General features: G+C 54.4%; 1 protein-coding gene across 7 annotated transcripts in view; it reads left to right on the top strand.

The window, feature by feature from the left end:
- LMF1 (lipase maturation factor 1) overlaps positions 1-10,398 on the top strand; it is a 96,995-nt gene extending 86,597 nt beyond the window's left edge. For 2 of the 7 annotated variants that reach the window (XM_045874621.3, XM_064592272.1), the window contains 5 exons: positions 2,534-2,717; positions 2,855-3,008; positions 3,196-3,379; positions 4,221-4,333; positions 4,676-4,899. In XM_045874621.3, coding sequence (XP_045730577.1) covers positions 2,534-2,717; positions 2,855-3,008; positions 3,196-3,379; positions 4,221-4,333; positions 4,676-4,850 — 810 coding nt within the window. In that variant the 3' untranslated portion in view covers positions 4,851-4,899. Of the gene's footprint in view, positions 1-2,533; positions 2,718-2,854; positions 3,009-3,195; positions 3,380-4,220; positions 4,334-4,675; positions 4,900-7,520 lie in introns of those variants that run through there. The other 5 variants (XM_064592273.1, XM_064592276.1, XM_064592275.1 and 2 more) reach the window with 5 other exon arrangements.
- Positions 10,399-17,710: the final 7,312 nt, after the last annotated feature.

The following is a 17,710-nucleotide window of genomic DNA, read 5'->3' as shown; positions in this document are numbered from 1 at the left end:
AAAATACAGGAGTTATGGGGCTGGGCATCAGCCTGCTGCAGAGAAGAGCTGAGGCAGACTGGCTCCTGGCATCTACGGGCCGTCCGGGGAGGACGAGTGGGACCCCAGACACCGGGAGGTCTGACCTCAACACCCCGCGCTGGGCCATCCCACGGCGAGGCCGTGCCACCACATCTGTCCGGTCACCTGCGCAAGGAGATGGCCTGCTCTGCTTGGTGGACAGCCGTGGGCTTGTGAAGTTCGTACTTGTTGCAGAAATACGACCATTTGGTCATGTGTGAGGACAAACTCTGGCTTTTCTCCTCTCACCTCTGGGGTGATTTTGCAGCATTCTGGTTTCATCTTTTTCTCAAAGTCCCTCCGGAAGCAGGTCCATCTGGCCGCTGCCCAGCTCACCGGGTCCCACGCCCATCTTCGCTTCTCCCTGGGGCCCTGCAGCAGCTTGTGAACGCCGTAACGGCCTCCACCCCTGCCTCGTCCTGGGGTCCCCCTCCCTTCCTGGCACGAGCAGAGGGCTGGCTGCCCCACACCGAGTCCTGGTGAGGAAGAGCCCTCAGCCTCCCACCACACGCAAGAAGCTAATTCACAGCTAAATGTCACCGCTGGACCTGCAACATCTGGTATGTATATCCTCATCCCAACCTTTCTCAGGACATACAGCAAGTTGTGAAGCTTTCAGAAATTGGGAACTTGTAACTCTGTGAATTAAGCCCTCCCCTTCTAAAGATGCCACCGTGTCACAAAAGCAGCTGCCTTAGAAGGACGGTGGCTTTGGCGCCTCCAACAGGCCCCGTCCCGTCCCGCCCCGCAGGCGCACCAGGCGAGCTCCGTCCAGGTGCAGGGCCGTGCGCCCCAGCTCCATGCACACGTGCTGCTGGGCGGGTCTCAGACCCGAGCCGGGACACCACAGACGCCGGGGCTTGGCGCCCACCAAGTTCAGGAACAGGCAGAGTGACAGGCGACAGAGGTCAGTTCACAGGTCGTAGGGTGGGGGTCAGGGACTGTCTGGGGTGTAAACTTCTGGATTTTACGGTGATTTACATAAGAGTCGACATCTGTCAAAAGCCTTTGAGCTGTATGCTTAAGATGGGTACGTTTTACCATGTGTTTCAACGAACTTGGCTTAAAAAGTAAGAATGCGGATCTGCCAGGAATGCGTGGTCCGGGATGCTTCCTTGCTGCCTGTTCCTGATGGGTTCCCGAGTCCATGCTGCTCTGGGGGCGTCTGTTCATGCCCGGGGAGCCGCACCCCAGGGCATCGGGGCCTGCTCGGGGACCTCCCGCACAGGAGGCCCCCCATCGGGCGCATTTGGGCTGCGAGCCATGCTGCCCGTGGTCCCTGAGGGCCGGCTGGATTTGGAGAGCCTGCTGCCTGTGGGCAGGGCATGGGCGCAGCAGCCTCCCCTCCTCACCCTCCAGTGCCCAATGACAGGGTCATCATAAGCGGGCCAAAGATGTTATTTCTAAGTCACTAAAACAATGTACAAAATGTGCAGCTGCTAGAAGGAACCTTCTAGAAGTCCCAGCTGAGAGGCAGCTCCAGGCTGCAGGCCTCTGACGGCCAGCAGCTCGCTGGGAAACGGGCTGGGGGTGCAGGAACACCCAGGGTGTCGGTACTCAATCCACCCGGAGACTCTGTGACCTTCGTTCTTAAGACCAAGATGCTTAAAGTCGTTTTTAAGGTGAGCCTTATGGGAAAACTGCCACCGTGTAGTTAGTACCAAGTCTGTAGATGAGCCCAGCAGGACTGGGACACAGGGCAGGCCCATTTGGACCTCCTAGACCTTGTGTCACCCCAGACACTGCAGCAGAGCCAGCCGGGGCTGCTCGAGGCCTCTGAGGAGGGACAGCGGCCAGCTCCGTCTTACGGACCCTAGAAAGTGCAGGAGGTCGGACTCCACGAAGCCACGCCTAACCCAGCAGACGCCCAGGCCGGCCTCATGCATGGTCACTGTGGACGTGTCTGGGGGGCTGCTAGATGTGCAGGTCAGGGCAACCAGACAGGTACCCCCTCACCCCTAACTTCCAGGTGAGCAGCAAGAGCCTTGTCCACCTCCCACATGACTCGGGCACAGGTCCCCGGGGGCTGCCCCAGACCTGTACCCACTGACAGTCACCAGAGCGCTTGCCCCAAACACAGACTACAGCATCAAACTGCACAAAGCAGCCAGCTCCCAGTTCTGTAGGTAGGAATCAGGCAGCCTCAGAGACCAGAACAGAGGTGTCTGCAGGCTGGGTCCCGCTCAGGGCTCTAGCAAGAACCCGCCTCAGAGATCAGCTGAGGCATGGACACACGTGGGCCCGGTGGTCAGAGAGACGGGCATGCGGCCGGTGGGGAGACAGGGGCCCGGCCCTCAGGCATCTCAAGAATCGGCACGAGCACCCTGTCTGCTTCTCAAAAGGCTAGCCCTCCGGGCGTCGCTGCCCCCCACACCAGCACTGCGGCCACCACGCCCTGCACAGAGTCTGCCACGGGTGTGGTCCTCAGCAAGCTCCCCAGGCCCGGGCTCAGGCACTGCCCCGTACCTTCCAGGTGGTCCTCATCATCAGCGGGAACCTGAGCTTCCTGAACTGGCTGACCATGGTGCCCAGCATGGCCTGCTTCGATGACGCCACTTTGGGGTTCTTGTTTCCCTCCGGGCCCGGTGGCCTTAAGGACCGAGTCCTGAAGCTGCAGGAGGAAGCTGCCCGAGGGGCCCGCCCCCCTCTGCGATACGGTGAGTGGACAGCCAGCCCACTAGACAGTTTCCACATCAGCCTCACAAAGAGTCCCGGCTTGGGAGTAAGGGGCTGGCGAGGGTCCAGGCCCAAGAGCAGAGCTCACCCCACCGTCCCCCTCTCTGCCCCCCACCAGGCTGCATGGTGCGGCGGGCAGTGCACGTGGCACTGGGCATCCTGGTGGCCTGGCTCAGTGTCCCCGTGGTCATCAACCTGCTGAGTCCCACGCAGGTCATGAACACCTCCTTCAACCCTCTCAGGATCGTCAACACGTACGGCGCCTTCGGGAGGTACGGGTACAGCCGCTCCTCGCCCCGTCCACTGCGTGCACACGTGGGACCCAGGGCCCTGAGGGAGCACCCCTTGACCCTCCAGGGGGCAGCCCCTCACCCTGGTCAGCTCCAGAAGGAAGCCAGGGTGCAGAGGCATAGCAGCTGCCTTCGTGCGCCCAGAGCCCCCGCCTCGGTCTCCCCGCAGCATCACCAAGGAGCGCACGGAGGTCATCCTGCAGGGCACAGCTAGCCCCAATGCCAGCACGCCGGACGCTGTGTGGGAGGACTACGAGTTCAAGTGCAAGCCAGGTGACCCAGGGCGGCGGCCATGCCTCATCTCCCCCTACCACCACCGCCTGGACTGGCTCATGTGGTTTGCCGCTTTCCAGGTAAGGGCCTCCCCTCCCCTCCCGGGTGTGTTCCTGAGGCTGTGGCCACCTCGGTGGGGACGTCCAAAGTGGCTGGTGGGGGTGAGGTCACTCCTTCATGTGACACCCTCCCCGGGCCTCGCTGACATGGGACAGGGGCGTCTTCGCCCCTCCAGCATTGCACCCTGGGGCAACGGGCCGGGCACACAACGTGTGGCACCCAGGACACAATCCCAGCCCCTTGGGCCACATCTTCCTCCTGGGTCTTTCCCTTGGGTGTTCTCTGTGCGCATAGGCTTTGCGTCTGTGGACAGCCCAGGTGGGGTCTCCACACTGCCTGGACACCCTCACACAAGGGTCTGTGGGTGCAGGGGGCCAGGGCGTCCCCACCAGCGATGACAAGACAGGCCTGGTAGGGCTGCCCCTGCCTGTGAAGACCGTCACTCATGTGAGACCCCAGGGCTGGCAGGCGCCACCACTGAGAGCCCTGGTGGGGGGGGCAGAGAGGGGGACGGTGGGCTGAGCTCTGCTCTTGGGCCTGGACCCTCACCAGCCCCTTACTCCCAAGCCGGGACTCTGTGAGGCTGATGTGGAAACTGTCTAGTGGGCCGGCTGTCCACTCACCATATCACAGAGGGAGCCGCTCCCCAAGAACAGGACCGCGCTGCGCCAGCCCACCCCACAGAGGAGCCGTCTACACACACCTGCCCAATGAGCCAGAGCAGGGAGGGAATGTGGGCCCACCAGGCAGGAGAGCCTAACCCCCCACCACGCAGGAGGGTGACCAGGCAGGGAGCCAAGGGTTCCCTGCATCCCTGGCTCTGTGCCTGGAGCCAGCACCCCCTCCCTTTCCCACCCCTAGACCTACGAGCACAACGAGTGGATCATCCACCTGGCAGGCAGGCTCCTGGCCAACGACGCCACGGCTGTGTCCCTACTGGCCCTCAACCCTTTCGAGGACAGGGCGCCCCCCAGGTAGGACTCCCCTCCTGAACGGGGGACCCCTGTCGACCGCAGCCTCTCAGGGGTCCTCCTACAGATGGACCCCCGGCCATGCTCAGGACCCCAGAAAATGTGCCTGGGTGTAAAGGTCCCCAGGCTCTGGGCCAGCCCCTTTGTTGCACACTGCTGGCCTGCTCAAGGGGTGGGGGCCTCCAGAAGGCAAGGCGAGCCCCTCAATGCCAACGGGCTCCAGAGCTGCGTGTTTGGCCCTCTTCCAGATGTCCCCATGGCAGGGCCTGGTGGTCTGTCCCTCCAAGGAGTGGCAGCTCGGCAGGCAGAGGGACAGGCTACCCGACGTGGGGTCTCCCCTTGCAGGTGGGTCCGGGGCGAGCACTACAGGTACAAGTTCAGCCGCCCTGGGGGCCAGCACGCTGCTGCAGGCAAGTGGTGGGTCCGCAAGAGGATCGGCCCCTACTTCCCCCCACTCAGCCTCCGCGACCTAGAGGACTACTTCCGGTCACGGGAGTGGCCATACCCAGAACTGGAGTAGAAGCGGCCCCAGGTCTGTGCACAGAGGAATAAAGCAGGAAGGCCCTGTCGCTGGAGTGAAGTGTCGTGTGCTCGGGCACCCCTGCCCTGCACCCAGACCTCCTGGAAAGCAGGCTGAGAGAGGGGGGGGTCCCTGGGCCGGCATGTTCATCACAGAGAGCCCCATGAAGCTCCTGACCCCGTGGTGTCCACCAGCCCCCAGAGCACAGGGGAGGGCTGGTCCCCAGTCAGGCCCCTGTACCCAGGCAGCTGAACCCCATCACATGCTTGGTATGGTCACAAGGAAGCTGCCACTCCCTACCTGTGCTCTTAGCCCACCATGGCCGTCCCCCCACATCCAGGAGAGGGCTGGGAAAGGGAGAAGCCACGGCTCCCGGTCCTCCTCAGAACCTTCGTGCCTCCCCAGGTCCAGCGTCCAGAGGCATGGACAGAAGCCCTTTGTTGTTCCTCGGGCGGGCCAGTCCTCCCCCCCCCCCGCCCCACCCTCCCTGACCTGCAGGCCTGGGCCCTGGGAGTGCCCAAAGCAGCAGTTCTGACTAGATGATTCTTTGCCTGGCGATCCTTCTGGGGCCCTCTGCCATTTGAAGTGGGGTGTGGCCCCAATTCTTTACTGCCTGATGTGAGCTGTGAGCAAACCGAAGTCTCACCCGAGGGGCGGTATCCCTGCTGAACCACCAGCCAAGCACCGGGTGGCATAAGCCCCTGCCCCGGTCACTGGGCAGGCCACCCCTCCTCCCCCGCAACTGTCCAGCAGGCCTGGCTGCACCAGAGAGGATCCCGGCACGAACGAGGCAGTTCAGGCAGGAGGCCCGGCCGAGGTGGGCACAAGCGCGGGTCTGTGTGGAGCGCCCACCCCCAACAGCCCGCCTGGGGGGCCAGCCAGTCCAGGTGCCAACAGAGAGGCCGTGTTCCTGCTCGCAGGGAAACAGGCTCCCTGTGTCTGTCTCAGAACAGACTCGGCCTCAGATGAGGAGCCTGGAGCCAGCAAGTCTGCCCGCGGCAGCCGCATGGAGCTGACCACCGGGCCGCCGTGGCCTGGGCAGCCCTTCCCGGGGGGCTGTCCCAGGGGCTCTGCCGCTGGGTGGGGGCACCAGAGTGGGCAGGGGGCCTGGGCTTGGGTGGCCACCCCTTCTTGCTGCACTCTGGGCTCACTGCCACCCAGGGACTCAGAACCCCTGCCCGGGGGCTCCTCTCTAGGCCTCAGTCCAGCTCTGCACCCACCCCCCCAGTCTCCCAGGAACCCCTAAGAGATACACAATGCTTAGGCCTTGGGGGCATACCCGTCCTGGGACAAGACAAACATCTGCTCACCTTGGGGACCACTGCAGGGGACTCCAGGTCCAGGCACTGGGGCCTCTGACAAAAGGGACCCCATCAGATCTCCTCCCCCTGCCTCCACCCTTCCAGAGGCTAAGGGCCCCCCAGCCTCCATCCATGAGTCAACAGACAGAGCCTAGCCGGAGGCCCACAACCTCCTGAGAGACCGCATCCCTCCTCCACTCACAATCCTCCCGTGGCTACCCCACCTCACTGAGCACAAGCCTGGGGTCAGCATGTCACCCCACCGGCCTACCAGGCCACAGGGCCTTTGCTGTGGCAGCTCCCGTGCCAGCACCCACACAGCCCACACCCCTCCAGGGCCCAAGCTGCTCGTGGTCACACACCAGGCTGGTGGGGGCCCGACCTGGATAAACCGTCCACCTCACGAAGGAGAAAGGCCCAAACTCTGTTTGCGTCTGCTCTGCCCGACACTGCCCTCTCTCGGAATCTGCTGTTTCTTGGTCAACACAAGAGAAACTTCAGGAGATGGGGGCTCAGGGACATGGGATGTGAGCCCACCCTTCCTCCCCAGCCATCCAGGTCTGAGGAGCCCCTGGACAGCTGTGTCCAGGTGGACTGAGTGCATTCTTTCCTCCCAGCTGGTAAGAAACAGACGTAGCAGAAGCCAAGGGCGTCAGGCTTAGGTCAACGTGCCAGAGATGCTGCCCTCACCCCCCAAAACCCAAGGGGTGGGGGAAAGCGCCAAGGTTCAAGGGAGGGGCCAGGAACAGCAGCCCACACCACATGTGAGGCAGGGTGTGCACAAGCCTTCGCCCAACTATGGGGCGTAGACATCTGCTTACTTGCTGAGAGGGTCCTCAGATCGGAGACCCCCCGGGGGCATCAAGTTCCTGGTGTGGCCCCCTCTTCCCCTGGGTCTCCTGCATCTGCACTGGGACGGTCCTATGCCCTGCGGTCCCAGGCCACTGGGGGCTGGCTGCACAGGGTCCGCACACCTCAGGCCCAGGGGCTCTGCAGGAGGATGGACATGTGGTGAATCCAAGAATGTTACAGATGACTAAAACTGGCCCAGGTGGGGCCTGGGGAACCTGAGCAGTTCTTACTCATAACTGTTCCGCTCAGTTTCTTTTGCGATGATTCACACTGTTCACCATATGTCCCTGTAACTTCCATAACTCTCCCCCTCTCTGGGGTGATGGCCCTTCTCCATTCCTGATGCATACTTTGGGCTTTCCTTTCTTATCTCCTTGTCAGTCTCAAAGCCCCGACACTGGGTTTTCCCGTCAGCTCTCCTGTTCACTAGCTCCTTCCTCCATAGTCCAGGCGTTCACTCTTTGCCGTCTTGGACTGAAAACTTCCATTTCTTTCTATTCCTCCTTCTCATCTCTAGGAAATGCGGCTAAAGACCCCCAGCTGCACCTGCAGCCTCTGCTGGACGCTGTGAACCTTCTCTGAATTCTAGAAATGTTGATTTCCTGGTTAACTCATCAAAAAAAATAGAGGTGGGGATTTTAATTTCCAGATGAATGGATTTGTGGCTTTTATCTTTAATTTTATCCCATGCATTTGTCACTCCCAAGCACCCCTCAGCCCCAAGCCCCCAGCACCCTTATGATTAACATCCCTTTTAGAAGTGAGTAGGCTCCTGGGAAGGACAGCCTCTCAAGTCCTGAGGCAGCTGTTTGCCTCCATCTGCCAAGAAGGTCCCCTGCTCAGCAGCACAACAACCTGTTCCCTGGGTCCATTCCCCACGTTGACCTCTCTGCCCTGTATCCACACAGTACAAAGATGCCATCATCCTCAGGAATGCAGTTTCAAAGCCACTGAGTAAAGTGGGACTGACCTATCAGCAAATAGACCATTAAACTCCTAAAGTAATCAATGAAATTAACAAGACTTTAGCTTGACTGACAGAGAAAGAAGATGCAAATAATTAAAATCAAAATAAAGCGGAGACATTACTACTGACCTTATGGAAGTAAAAAGGATTACAAGAGTGCTATGAGCAACAGTACGCCAAAAAATTAGATCACATCACTGAACTGACAAAATCCTAGAAACACACAAACTACCAAAAGTGACTGAGGAAGAAACAAAGTTGTAAAAGATCTACAAGTAAAGAGACTGCATCAGTAATCAAAAACCTCCCAATAAAGAAAAATACTGGACAAGATGGCTTCATTGCTGAATTCTACCAAGAATTTTAGAAGAATTAACACCAATCCTTCCCAAACTCTTCAAAAAAATTAGAAAAGGGAAAACTTCCTAACTCATGAGGCCAATTTTACACTGATAACAACAAAGTCAAAGACACCAATATCCCTTATGATTTTTGCATCTGTAGGCAAAAATCCTCAACAAAATACTAGCAAAATAACAGCATGATAAGAGGATTATATGCCATGACCAAATGGCATTGCTTAAGAAAATCAATCACTGCAGTACATCACATCAACAGAATGCGGGGGGTAGGGGGGAACAGCACACAGTCTTCTCAACTGATGCAGGAAAAGCATTCAACAAAATCCAACAACCTTTCATGAGAAAAGCCCCTCAGGAAACTTCCTCAACATAATAAACAGTAGTTAGCAAAAACCCAGGGTCAATAGTGAAAGAGTAAAAACTTTCCCCCAAAGATCAAACTGAGACAAGAATGCCCATTGTCATCAATGCCACTTAACACCATACTGAAGTTCCAGCCAGAGCAATTAGTCAAAAAAACAAAAAGCTTTAAAGTAAAAAGAAAGAAGTAAAACCACCTCTATTCACAGATGACGTGATCCTATACATAGAAAATTCCAATGATCCACCAAAAGAAAAAACACCCACTAGAGCTAATAAACTAACTCAGCAAAGTTACAGGGAAAAGAATCAACACCAACAAATCAGATATGCTTCTATACACCAGCAATGAGCAATCTAAAACAGAAACTAAGGAAACAATTTCATTCACAATTGCATTCAAAAAAATACCTACCAAAAAACAACCAAGGAGGCAAAAGACTTGTACACTCAAAAACTATGTAACACTGCTGGAAAATAATGCTAAAGAAGACCTAAATCAGTGGAAAGACACCCACATCTGTAAACACGTGACAATAGTGTTAAGATGACAGTACTACCCAAAGCAGTCTACAAAGCCAGTGAAATCTCTACTGAAATTCCAATGGCCTTTTTTTTTTCGTAGAAATGGAAAAGCCAACGCTCAAATTCACATGGAATTGCAAAGGGCCCCAAATAACAAAAACAATCTTTAGGAAGAAGTTGGAGGATTCACATTTCCTGATTTGAAAACTTACTACAAAGCTTTAGTCATCAAAACAGTGTGGTCTTGGCATAACAAAAGACACGTGGACGAGAGAAATAGAATGGAAACCTAATAAACCCTCACACATATGGTCAAATTATTTTTGACAAAGATGCCAAGACAGGGAAAGGTCAGTTGGTGCTGGGAAAGCAGGCCTTAGAGCACTAAAGAATGAAGCTGGGTCCTTACCTCACACTGTATTCAAAAATTAACTCAGGGGGCGCCTGGGTGGCTTAATCGTTAAGCATCTGCCTTCGCTCAGGTCATGATCCCAGGATCCTGGAATCGAGACCCGCATCGGGCTCCCTGCTCCATAGGAAGCCTGCTTCTCCCTCTTCCACTCCCCCTGCTTGTGTTCCCTCTCTCACTGTGTCTTTCTCTGTCAAATAAATAAAATCTTTAAAAAAAAAAAGTTCTTAAAATAAAAAAAAAACTTAGAATGGATGAAAGAGCTGAAATTATTAAAAGTCCCAAGAGAAAACATGGATTTAACAATGGATACTTAGGACACCAACAGCAGGAGCAACAAAAGGAAAACCAGATAGATTGGACAATATCAAAATTTAAAACTTTTGTGCATCTGAGGACATTATCAGGAAAGTGAAAAGACAACCCACAGAGTGGGAGAAAATACTTCCAAGTTATATAACTGATAAAGAGTCTAGTATCCAGGATATATATATACAGCTGAGCATCAAAAAAGACAAACCCCAATTCAAAAGGACTTGATCAGCCCTTTCTCCAAAGAAGACACACAAGTGGCCAAAAGCACACAAAAAGATAATCAACATCTTTAGTCATGTGAAAACCACAGTAAGATACTACTTCACACCCACCTGGGTGGCTGTGATTTTTTTAATAAACAGTAACAAGCGTTGGCAAGGATGTGGAGAAATTGGAAACTCTGTACATTGCAGGTGGGAATGTAAATGGTGCAGCCACTGTGGAAACAGTCTGACAGGTCCTCAAAAAGTTAAACATGGGTGAACAACCACAAGATCCAGCAATTCCACTTCTGGGTATACATATCCAAGAGAAATGAAAACACGGACTCAGATACTTGTGCATGAATGTTCACGGCAGCACAATTCACAACAGCCAAAAGGCGAAAACTAACCCAAATGTCCAGCAACAGAGGAATACACAAACAAAATGTGGTCTCTCCATACAATGGAATAGTTTTCAGTATTGACACCTGCTAAAATGTAGATAAACCTTCAAAATATTATGCTCAGTGAAATCAGCCAGACACAAAAGATCACCTATTATATGGTTCTATTTATATGAAATATCTTGAACAGGTAAGTCTGTAGAGCCAGGAAGACTGGTGATTGCTAGAGGCTGGAGTGAGGGGAGAATGAAGAGTGACAGAATCATGGATAGAGGGGTTCCTTCTGAGGGGATGGAAGAGTTCAGAACTAGATAGAGGTGGTGATTACAGAACACTATGATACACTAAATGCCACCAACTGTTCCCTTTAAAATGCTTAACTCTGTGGTAATGTCAGTTTAACCTCAATTTTTAAAAATAAAACAAAAACCAAGAAAAACCTCCTAAGCATCCCAACACCCTGGACCTCCCTGTCTCAGAGGCCAGGAGACCTCACATTGCCAAGATCTAGTGGGAATGCAGGGGAGCCAAGCAGATAAAGTACTCATCCCTTTTGTGTTAAGTGCATAGGGCTAGATTCTCTTAAGGCCATTACATAAGGTTGTGCTTAGCCAGTGGGATAGAAAGTGGGTGTCCAGAGCCAGCATATGACCATACATGAACTCTTACAGCAGCTACCAATTGGCCATGGACATTTTGAGTAAATAAATAGCAGCCATGGTTACACGATGCATAAACCTTTTGCCATCTAGATGGCTTTCTGCCAAGGATGCCTGCCCTGCCCTTACCTGGAATCAGCTCAACACCTAGCAGAGATGGAGTTCTACCCCATCTCTCCAAGGTGTGTGGCCACCTTGTCCACTGGGATGGACTTGACTGGGTGGGCAGCAGGGTGGGCAGCAGGGAAGAGGCACCTTGTCGTGAGGACATGGGGACTCCCAAAAAGGCCTTTGCATAAAACCAAAACTCTTTTGCATAAAACCAGAACTCTTTCAGGGCCAAAACATTTGAGAACAAAACCAATGAAACCCAGTCTGGTTCTTTGAAGATGCCAGTGAAATGGATAAACCTTTAGCTACAACAATCAAGGGAAAAGGAGAGAAAATACAGATTATCAATATCAAGAAGGAAAGCAGAGTCATCACTACAGGTCCTACAGACACTGAAAGGGAAATAAAAGAATATTATCAACTTTATTCTAATGGATTTGGCATACCAGGATGAAATGAAAACAATTCCCTAAAAGATATAAGTTACTAAAACTGATTTACAAAGAAAGACAAAACCCAAGTAGTCCCATAACTATGAAAGGAATTGAATTCATAAATTAAAACCTCACAGAAAATTTCAGGCTGAGATGACTTGACTGGTGTGTTCTATCCCAACATTTAATGGAGAAATATCCTATACAAACACTCATACACTGCTGGTCAGAATATAAAAAAGTACAACTACTCTGGAAAAGTCTGGCATTTCTGAAAACACTAAACATATTCTACCATACAACCCAGCCATTCCAAGTATCTACCGAGAGAAATGAGAAAACAGACCTGTGAGGAATGCTTTTAGCAGATTTATTCAGACTAGCCAAAAACTAGGAAATAGCCCAAGGGTCCATCAGCAGAAGAGTGAATGAATCCACTGTGTTGTATCTACTAGCAGTAGATAGATATCATTGATACACATAACACATTTGAACCTCAAAAACATGCTGAGCTAATAATGAATCCAGAGATAAAAGAATGTACACCAAATTATTCCGTTTATACGGAACTCTAAGGAGGAAAAAAGTCTCAACTGCAGTGACAGAAAACAGGTCATGGTTACCTAGGGCCATGTTGGGGAGGGGGTGACTGGGAAGTAGAACAAGAACATTTGGGGGGCTGGAAACACTGTATCTCAATTGCACGTAGGTAACATGGTGTACACATTCTCAAAAACCATCAAGCTGTACACTTAAAGTAGGTGCATTTTATGTAAACTGCAACGGAGTCTCCAAATCAAGCTGATTTGTAGTGTTTTTAACTTCCACAATCTAAATACACCCACTGCATGTGATTTCAAGTGACCAACATGTCATCACTCGGCACAGAGCTGAGAAAGGATACGTGTAGTCAGCTCTTACAGGGTAGTGTAAGCCAGCACCTGCATGCTACCACTTGCACCTCGATCAAGTTGATTTTGAAAACAGAAGATAACAAAGAAACCCTGAAATATCCCCTGCACCGGGCTAAAATAAAAAAATATTGACAGGGCGCCTGGGTGGCTCAGTTGGTTAAGCGACTGCCTTCAGCTCAGGTCATGATCCTGGAGTCCCTGGATCGAGTCCGCATCGGGCTCCCTGCTCAGCAGGGAGCCTGCTTCTCCCTCTGACCCTCCCCCCTCTCATGTGCTCTCTGTCTCTCTCATTCTCTCTGTCTCAGATAAATAAATAAAAAATCTTTAAAAAAAAAAATATTGACAATGCCATGTGTTGATGAAGGCCTAGATCAATCAAAATGCTTTTCGGACCCAGCAGCTCCCTCCCTCAGTGTGTACACAACAGATGCGTGGACAGGCACCCTCTAGGAGGCCTACGCTAAGGGTCACAGCAGCACTGTTCACAAGAGACAAAAACTGCCAACAACTCATCACCAAGAGTAGAATGGACAAATGAGTGTTCGTGGGAGACTTTGCAGCAAAGAGAATTGACAATCTACAACACGAGGCAGATGGGGTGAATGTCACAGGTGTGCTGCTGATCAAGAGGGGCCTGACGCACCGGGGCACAGGCTGTGTGGCTAACTCTCCCAGATGTGTGGGACAACACTGGGTCTGCACGGGGCCAGGCTTATGCTGGGGATGGACACCAGGGGCCACGAGGGGTCTGGTAGTGCTCTAGTTCTTGGCCTGATGCTTGTTACACTGATACCCAGTTTGTAAAGTTTTCTGAGAGCACACATTTTGTGGACTTTTTTGTATGAGTTCCAATTCACAATTAAAATATTTTAAATGGAAAAACCTGTTCTCATGGCCAAGCATGAGAGCCTACTTTGTTTCTGGCATGTTTATCATGATGAGCACTAAGTTGCTTGTCTTTTCATGGACACGTATAAGAAAGTGTAAGCAAAGCGGAGTCTGTCAACCGTGAGTCCTGATGTACTTATGTCCCCATCTTGCGTGTCTTGACTGTGCTTTTCCTTGGCTTGTTGCCATCCCTCTCCACTCCCCATTTTCCACTCTTTCGAAGTGTTTTCTGTCCTCTTTTTAAGCTGCCATGGGACCAGTTCCAGCCCAGGCAAGGACCGGGGAAGCCTCGCATGCCCCCTCTCTCCACGCAGGGCATCAGGCTGATGGCTCGGTTCTGCTGTGAGCACAAACATAGCTACCTAAAGTCAGCCTGAAACCAGAGGGACACACGCAAACTTGACAAAGCTTTGCACGATAGAGAAGACTGGCAGGCCACCCCATTCCCATCCACGTCTACCTGCAAGGACACCTTGGTTTAAGGCTAAAAGCCAGGAAAGCTATGACGGGCAAAGCCAATGAGACAAGATGATGCCTCCTGTTGAGGGGCAAATGATGTCTTTGTCCTCAGGGAGGGTCGCTGGCCAGTCACCTCCTCCTTGTGCTGGCTCTGGTGGGTGCTGCACCTGGACTGTGGAGGGCACTCGGCGCCAGCCCTGCAGCTGCAGGCCTTTCTGTGGTGGGCACACATTTGCATCTCAATAACCCCTGATTAATATTTAAGGAGCCAGCTGTCTGTGCCGCATGGAAAAGGGGGGGGGAACGTCTTGTTCCTTTAAGGGGTGGGCTCAAGGCTCTTCATCAAGTGGCCTTCATCTCCCCACTGGGTCTTCACACTCACACGATTCTTCTCCATAAAAAAATATGAAGCGCCATTAGCTAGTTATCAGGGACCAACTGTGTCTCCATCAATGCCCCTCAGTCCATTGTGGCCATCATGCAGCTGCGGGGCTGGCGCGGAGCAAGCTGCCAGGCTGGGCTCTGTCCCTCTGTCTGTCCGCTGTCACCAGGCACCGTGTCCAGCATGGCCTATCACTACCCCGTCGAACGGAAGTGGACAGCATGTTCAGAGCTCATGCACTGCCCTAGGGTCGAGCCAGCCAGCACCCCCGCCCAGCCCAGGGGGCCATAGGCCCCACTGCAGTCCCCTGACACCTGCCCAGCCACCAGGGCAAAGAGTCCTTCCTCCCCATGCCAGCCACCACCCCGAGCAGGGTCTTGGCTCACAAGTCTGCCTCAGAGGCCTCCACTGGGGGTCTCTGGGCAGGTGTCAGTTGCAGTGATTTGAATAGTGTCCCCCAAAACACATGTCCACTCAAAACCCCAGAATATGACTGCCTCTGGAAAAAGGGTCTTTGCAGATGTAATTAGCTAAGAGGAGGCCATGCTGGAGGAGGGTGGGCCCTGAATCCATAGTCTAGTGTCCTGGTAGTAAGAGGAACTTCAGAGGCACAGGGACAAGACCATGTGACCCCAGACCCTCAGACCCCAGAGACCTACACACTCCACAGAAGTGGAGTCAGCGACTCTGGGCCCAAGAGAACCCCACATACCCAGGATGGCCCCTACAGCCCCCCTCGTTTCCAACCTGGGGGGCAGGGGCCAGCTGCCTCCTGGGACAGCAGCCCCACCAAAGTTGGGGTGCAGGGAAGTGGGGCCAACAGTTGTCTGGGGACTGCCCTCCCAAGCCCCGTCTGGCCCCTTGATCCCACCTGCCCCTCTGAGTCCTGGACCCCCTCCAAGCCCTGGGCACCCAGCCAGGAACCACCTGAGACCCTTCACCCCCACCCAGGGCATACCACCCTCAATACACACGAATGCCTGGATCACTGACTTCCTGGGGGCCTCAGCTGGGCGTTCATGGGGGACACTCTGTGGAGGCCCCAGGGGCCTCCACCTGGGGAGGGGGAGGGTCCCAGGCCCTATGGTCACACTGGTGGAATTCTGCTTCCCCGACCCCTACCCAAGGGCAGGTCTAGAGAAAGTCACTCTTCCTCAGAGTTCTTCCTCAAATTCCTCCCCAGACCTGCCCGCCTGGCACAAAGATGAAGGGTCACAGGCAGCACCCACCCTCCTTCATGGCGGGTCTAGGCTAAGAGATACTGGGATTGTCAGACTGACGTAACATGCCCCTTCCCCAGACGGAACACCACAAGGACCGGCTCTGCCCTGGTCAGAGGGGAAACATGCCCCAAGTCTGGCTCTGCGCACCCACCTGCCTGGGAGGGGACCTGCCCACCCTGCCTGCAACACTGTTCCTACCCCTTGATTCCCACAGGGTCCCTAACTTTCTGAAACTCTGCAGCTTCCATCTGTCACCCCTAACCTAGGGTGTTGGGCGAGGCCAACCTGCAAGGGGCAGAAGAGTTCAACTCACCTAGTCCCTTCCCTGCCACTGGGGGCCAGATGAGTTTGGGGGTTTAGAAGCAGGGCCTGGGAAGCCCCACTTGTCACCGGCACTCGGGGTTTCCACAGGGGACACACACGGGACAGGCTAGACCGGCGGCAGATTCTTGCCAAACCTCTGAGAAAGCCTCTGGTTTCCAAGTGTGGGATTTGGAACTGCAGATCAGGGTGGTGGGCTGACCTGTTTCCTGGATTTTCCTGAGGAGGAGAGACCCCCTATTCCCAGGGAGAGAAAGTGAGGCACACCCAGAGATGGCACAGGCGCTGATGAGGGCCCATGTGCACACACGTGCACAGTCGTGGATGTGACACACCCACGTACCGACGTGCACATGGAAACACACCCACAAGTATGCAGTAGCACACAGGACTGCGCATGCTAACATCACAATCTTATAAATTGTGTGAATGGCTAAATAGTCTGGAGCTAAGAGTGCCCACCCAGACTGACCTTCTGCCCTGTGGGCCTGCATGGGGGTGGCCATGCCCCAGCCTACACAGAGCGCCCAGGCCGAGGGCATGTGCCCCAAGGGACAGCCTCTAAGCTGGAGCCACGTGCCAGAGGTGGCCCTCTCCCCCTATAGGGAGGAAATAAGCTCCCCACAAGCTTCGGAATGTCGAGGGAAGAACTCTCTGGGTTCAGATGCCCCTTCCAAGGGAAGGTCCAACATCCCAGGGGTGGGGGTATCCACGGCCAGCCAGTGCCCACACCCACAGTCTTGCTGACCCATCCCTGTGCCCCGTCAGGATGCCCAGCAGTGCGGTGGTCATGGCCTCTCAGGAGCCAGGGAGGTGCTAGGAGGACAGTGACTGTCTACAGGGCCACCGGCCCCCTGCCCAATCTGCAGCTGCCCTGACCAGCCCCAGCCAGGGCAGCTGTGAGCTACGAGCCCAAGGAGGAGCCCATCGCCCCCACTGCACACAGCCCACTGGCTCATTCCACATTCACTGGGGTCACAGGATCTTGACTGGCGGGATACAGTTACCAAGGGGGACACCCCCTATCGTCCCTGAGTGCTGGGAGGGGGGGAACAGCAGCAAAGCACGGAGGGCCTTCAGGTGGAGGCAGCAGCTCTGGAAGCCTCCAGGCGGTTCTGCGTGCTGACTCCACAGAGACACCACACTGTAGTATTTCTTTCCCATGTCTCCAGGACCAGTGGAGGGCATTTCCTGGCATTGGCTCTCCCTCAACCCAGCCATGCCCGAAGGCCCAGGGCAAGAGCACTGCCAGTGCAGGAGGGAAGCCATGTGGAACACAGGAAAATGCCAAGATCCTGGACTCAGTGGGGCCCACCTTTCTTGGGCTAGGGTCCGTGGCTCAGGTTCCAAGAGCAGCTCCTCTCAGGAACAAGATTTAAATGGGAATGGTCTCCCAGAAACAGCTTGGCAGAGAGGCAGGAAATGAAGAAATTCCACCGGGTGCAGCGTGAGCGTGGCCCCAGGGGCCAAGGGGCAAACCCCACATAGAGGAGTGATGCCCCATCCCAGGGTGGGCTGGGGACAGCTAGTCCGCTGCCTGTTGGAGCACAGGTACCCCCGCTGGGCTGACCGCACAAGGCTGGACTCTGATCCCAGAGAACAAAGTGCCCACACCTGCTCTGTGGCTTCTGGCAGGAGACAAAGCTGGGCCCCCAGGACAGCATCCAGCCCAGGCCCAGGCACCAGGACGTCCACAGGTCCCCACACAAGGTGGGAGCGCTGAGCCTGGGTCTCTTCCAGAGAGGTTCCTCAGACCCCACCACCGAGAGCC

This window comes from Mirounga angustirostris, unplaced genomic scaffold (assembly GCF_029215605.1).
Source record: "Mirounga angustirostris isolate CCGP_5_RB_7025 unplaced genomic scaffold, mMirAng1.0.hap1 SCAF_5, whole genome shotgun sequence".
Lineage (NCBI taxonomy): Eukaryota > Metazoa > Chordata > Mammalia > Carnivora > Phocidae > Mirounga > Mirounga angustirostris.
This window is presented reverse-complemented; position numbering and strand designations above follow the sequence as displayed.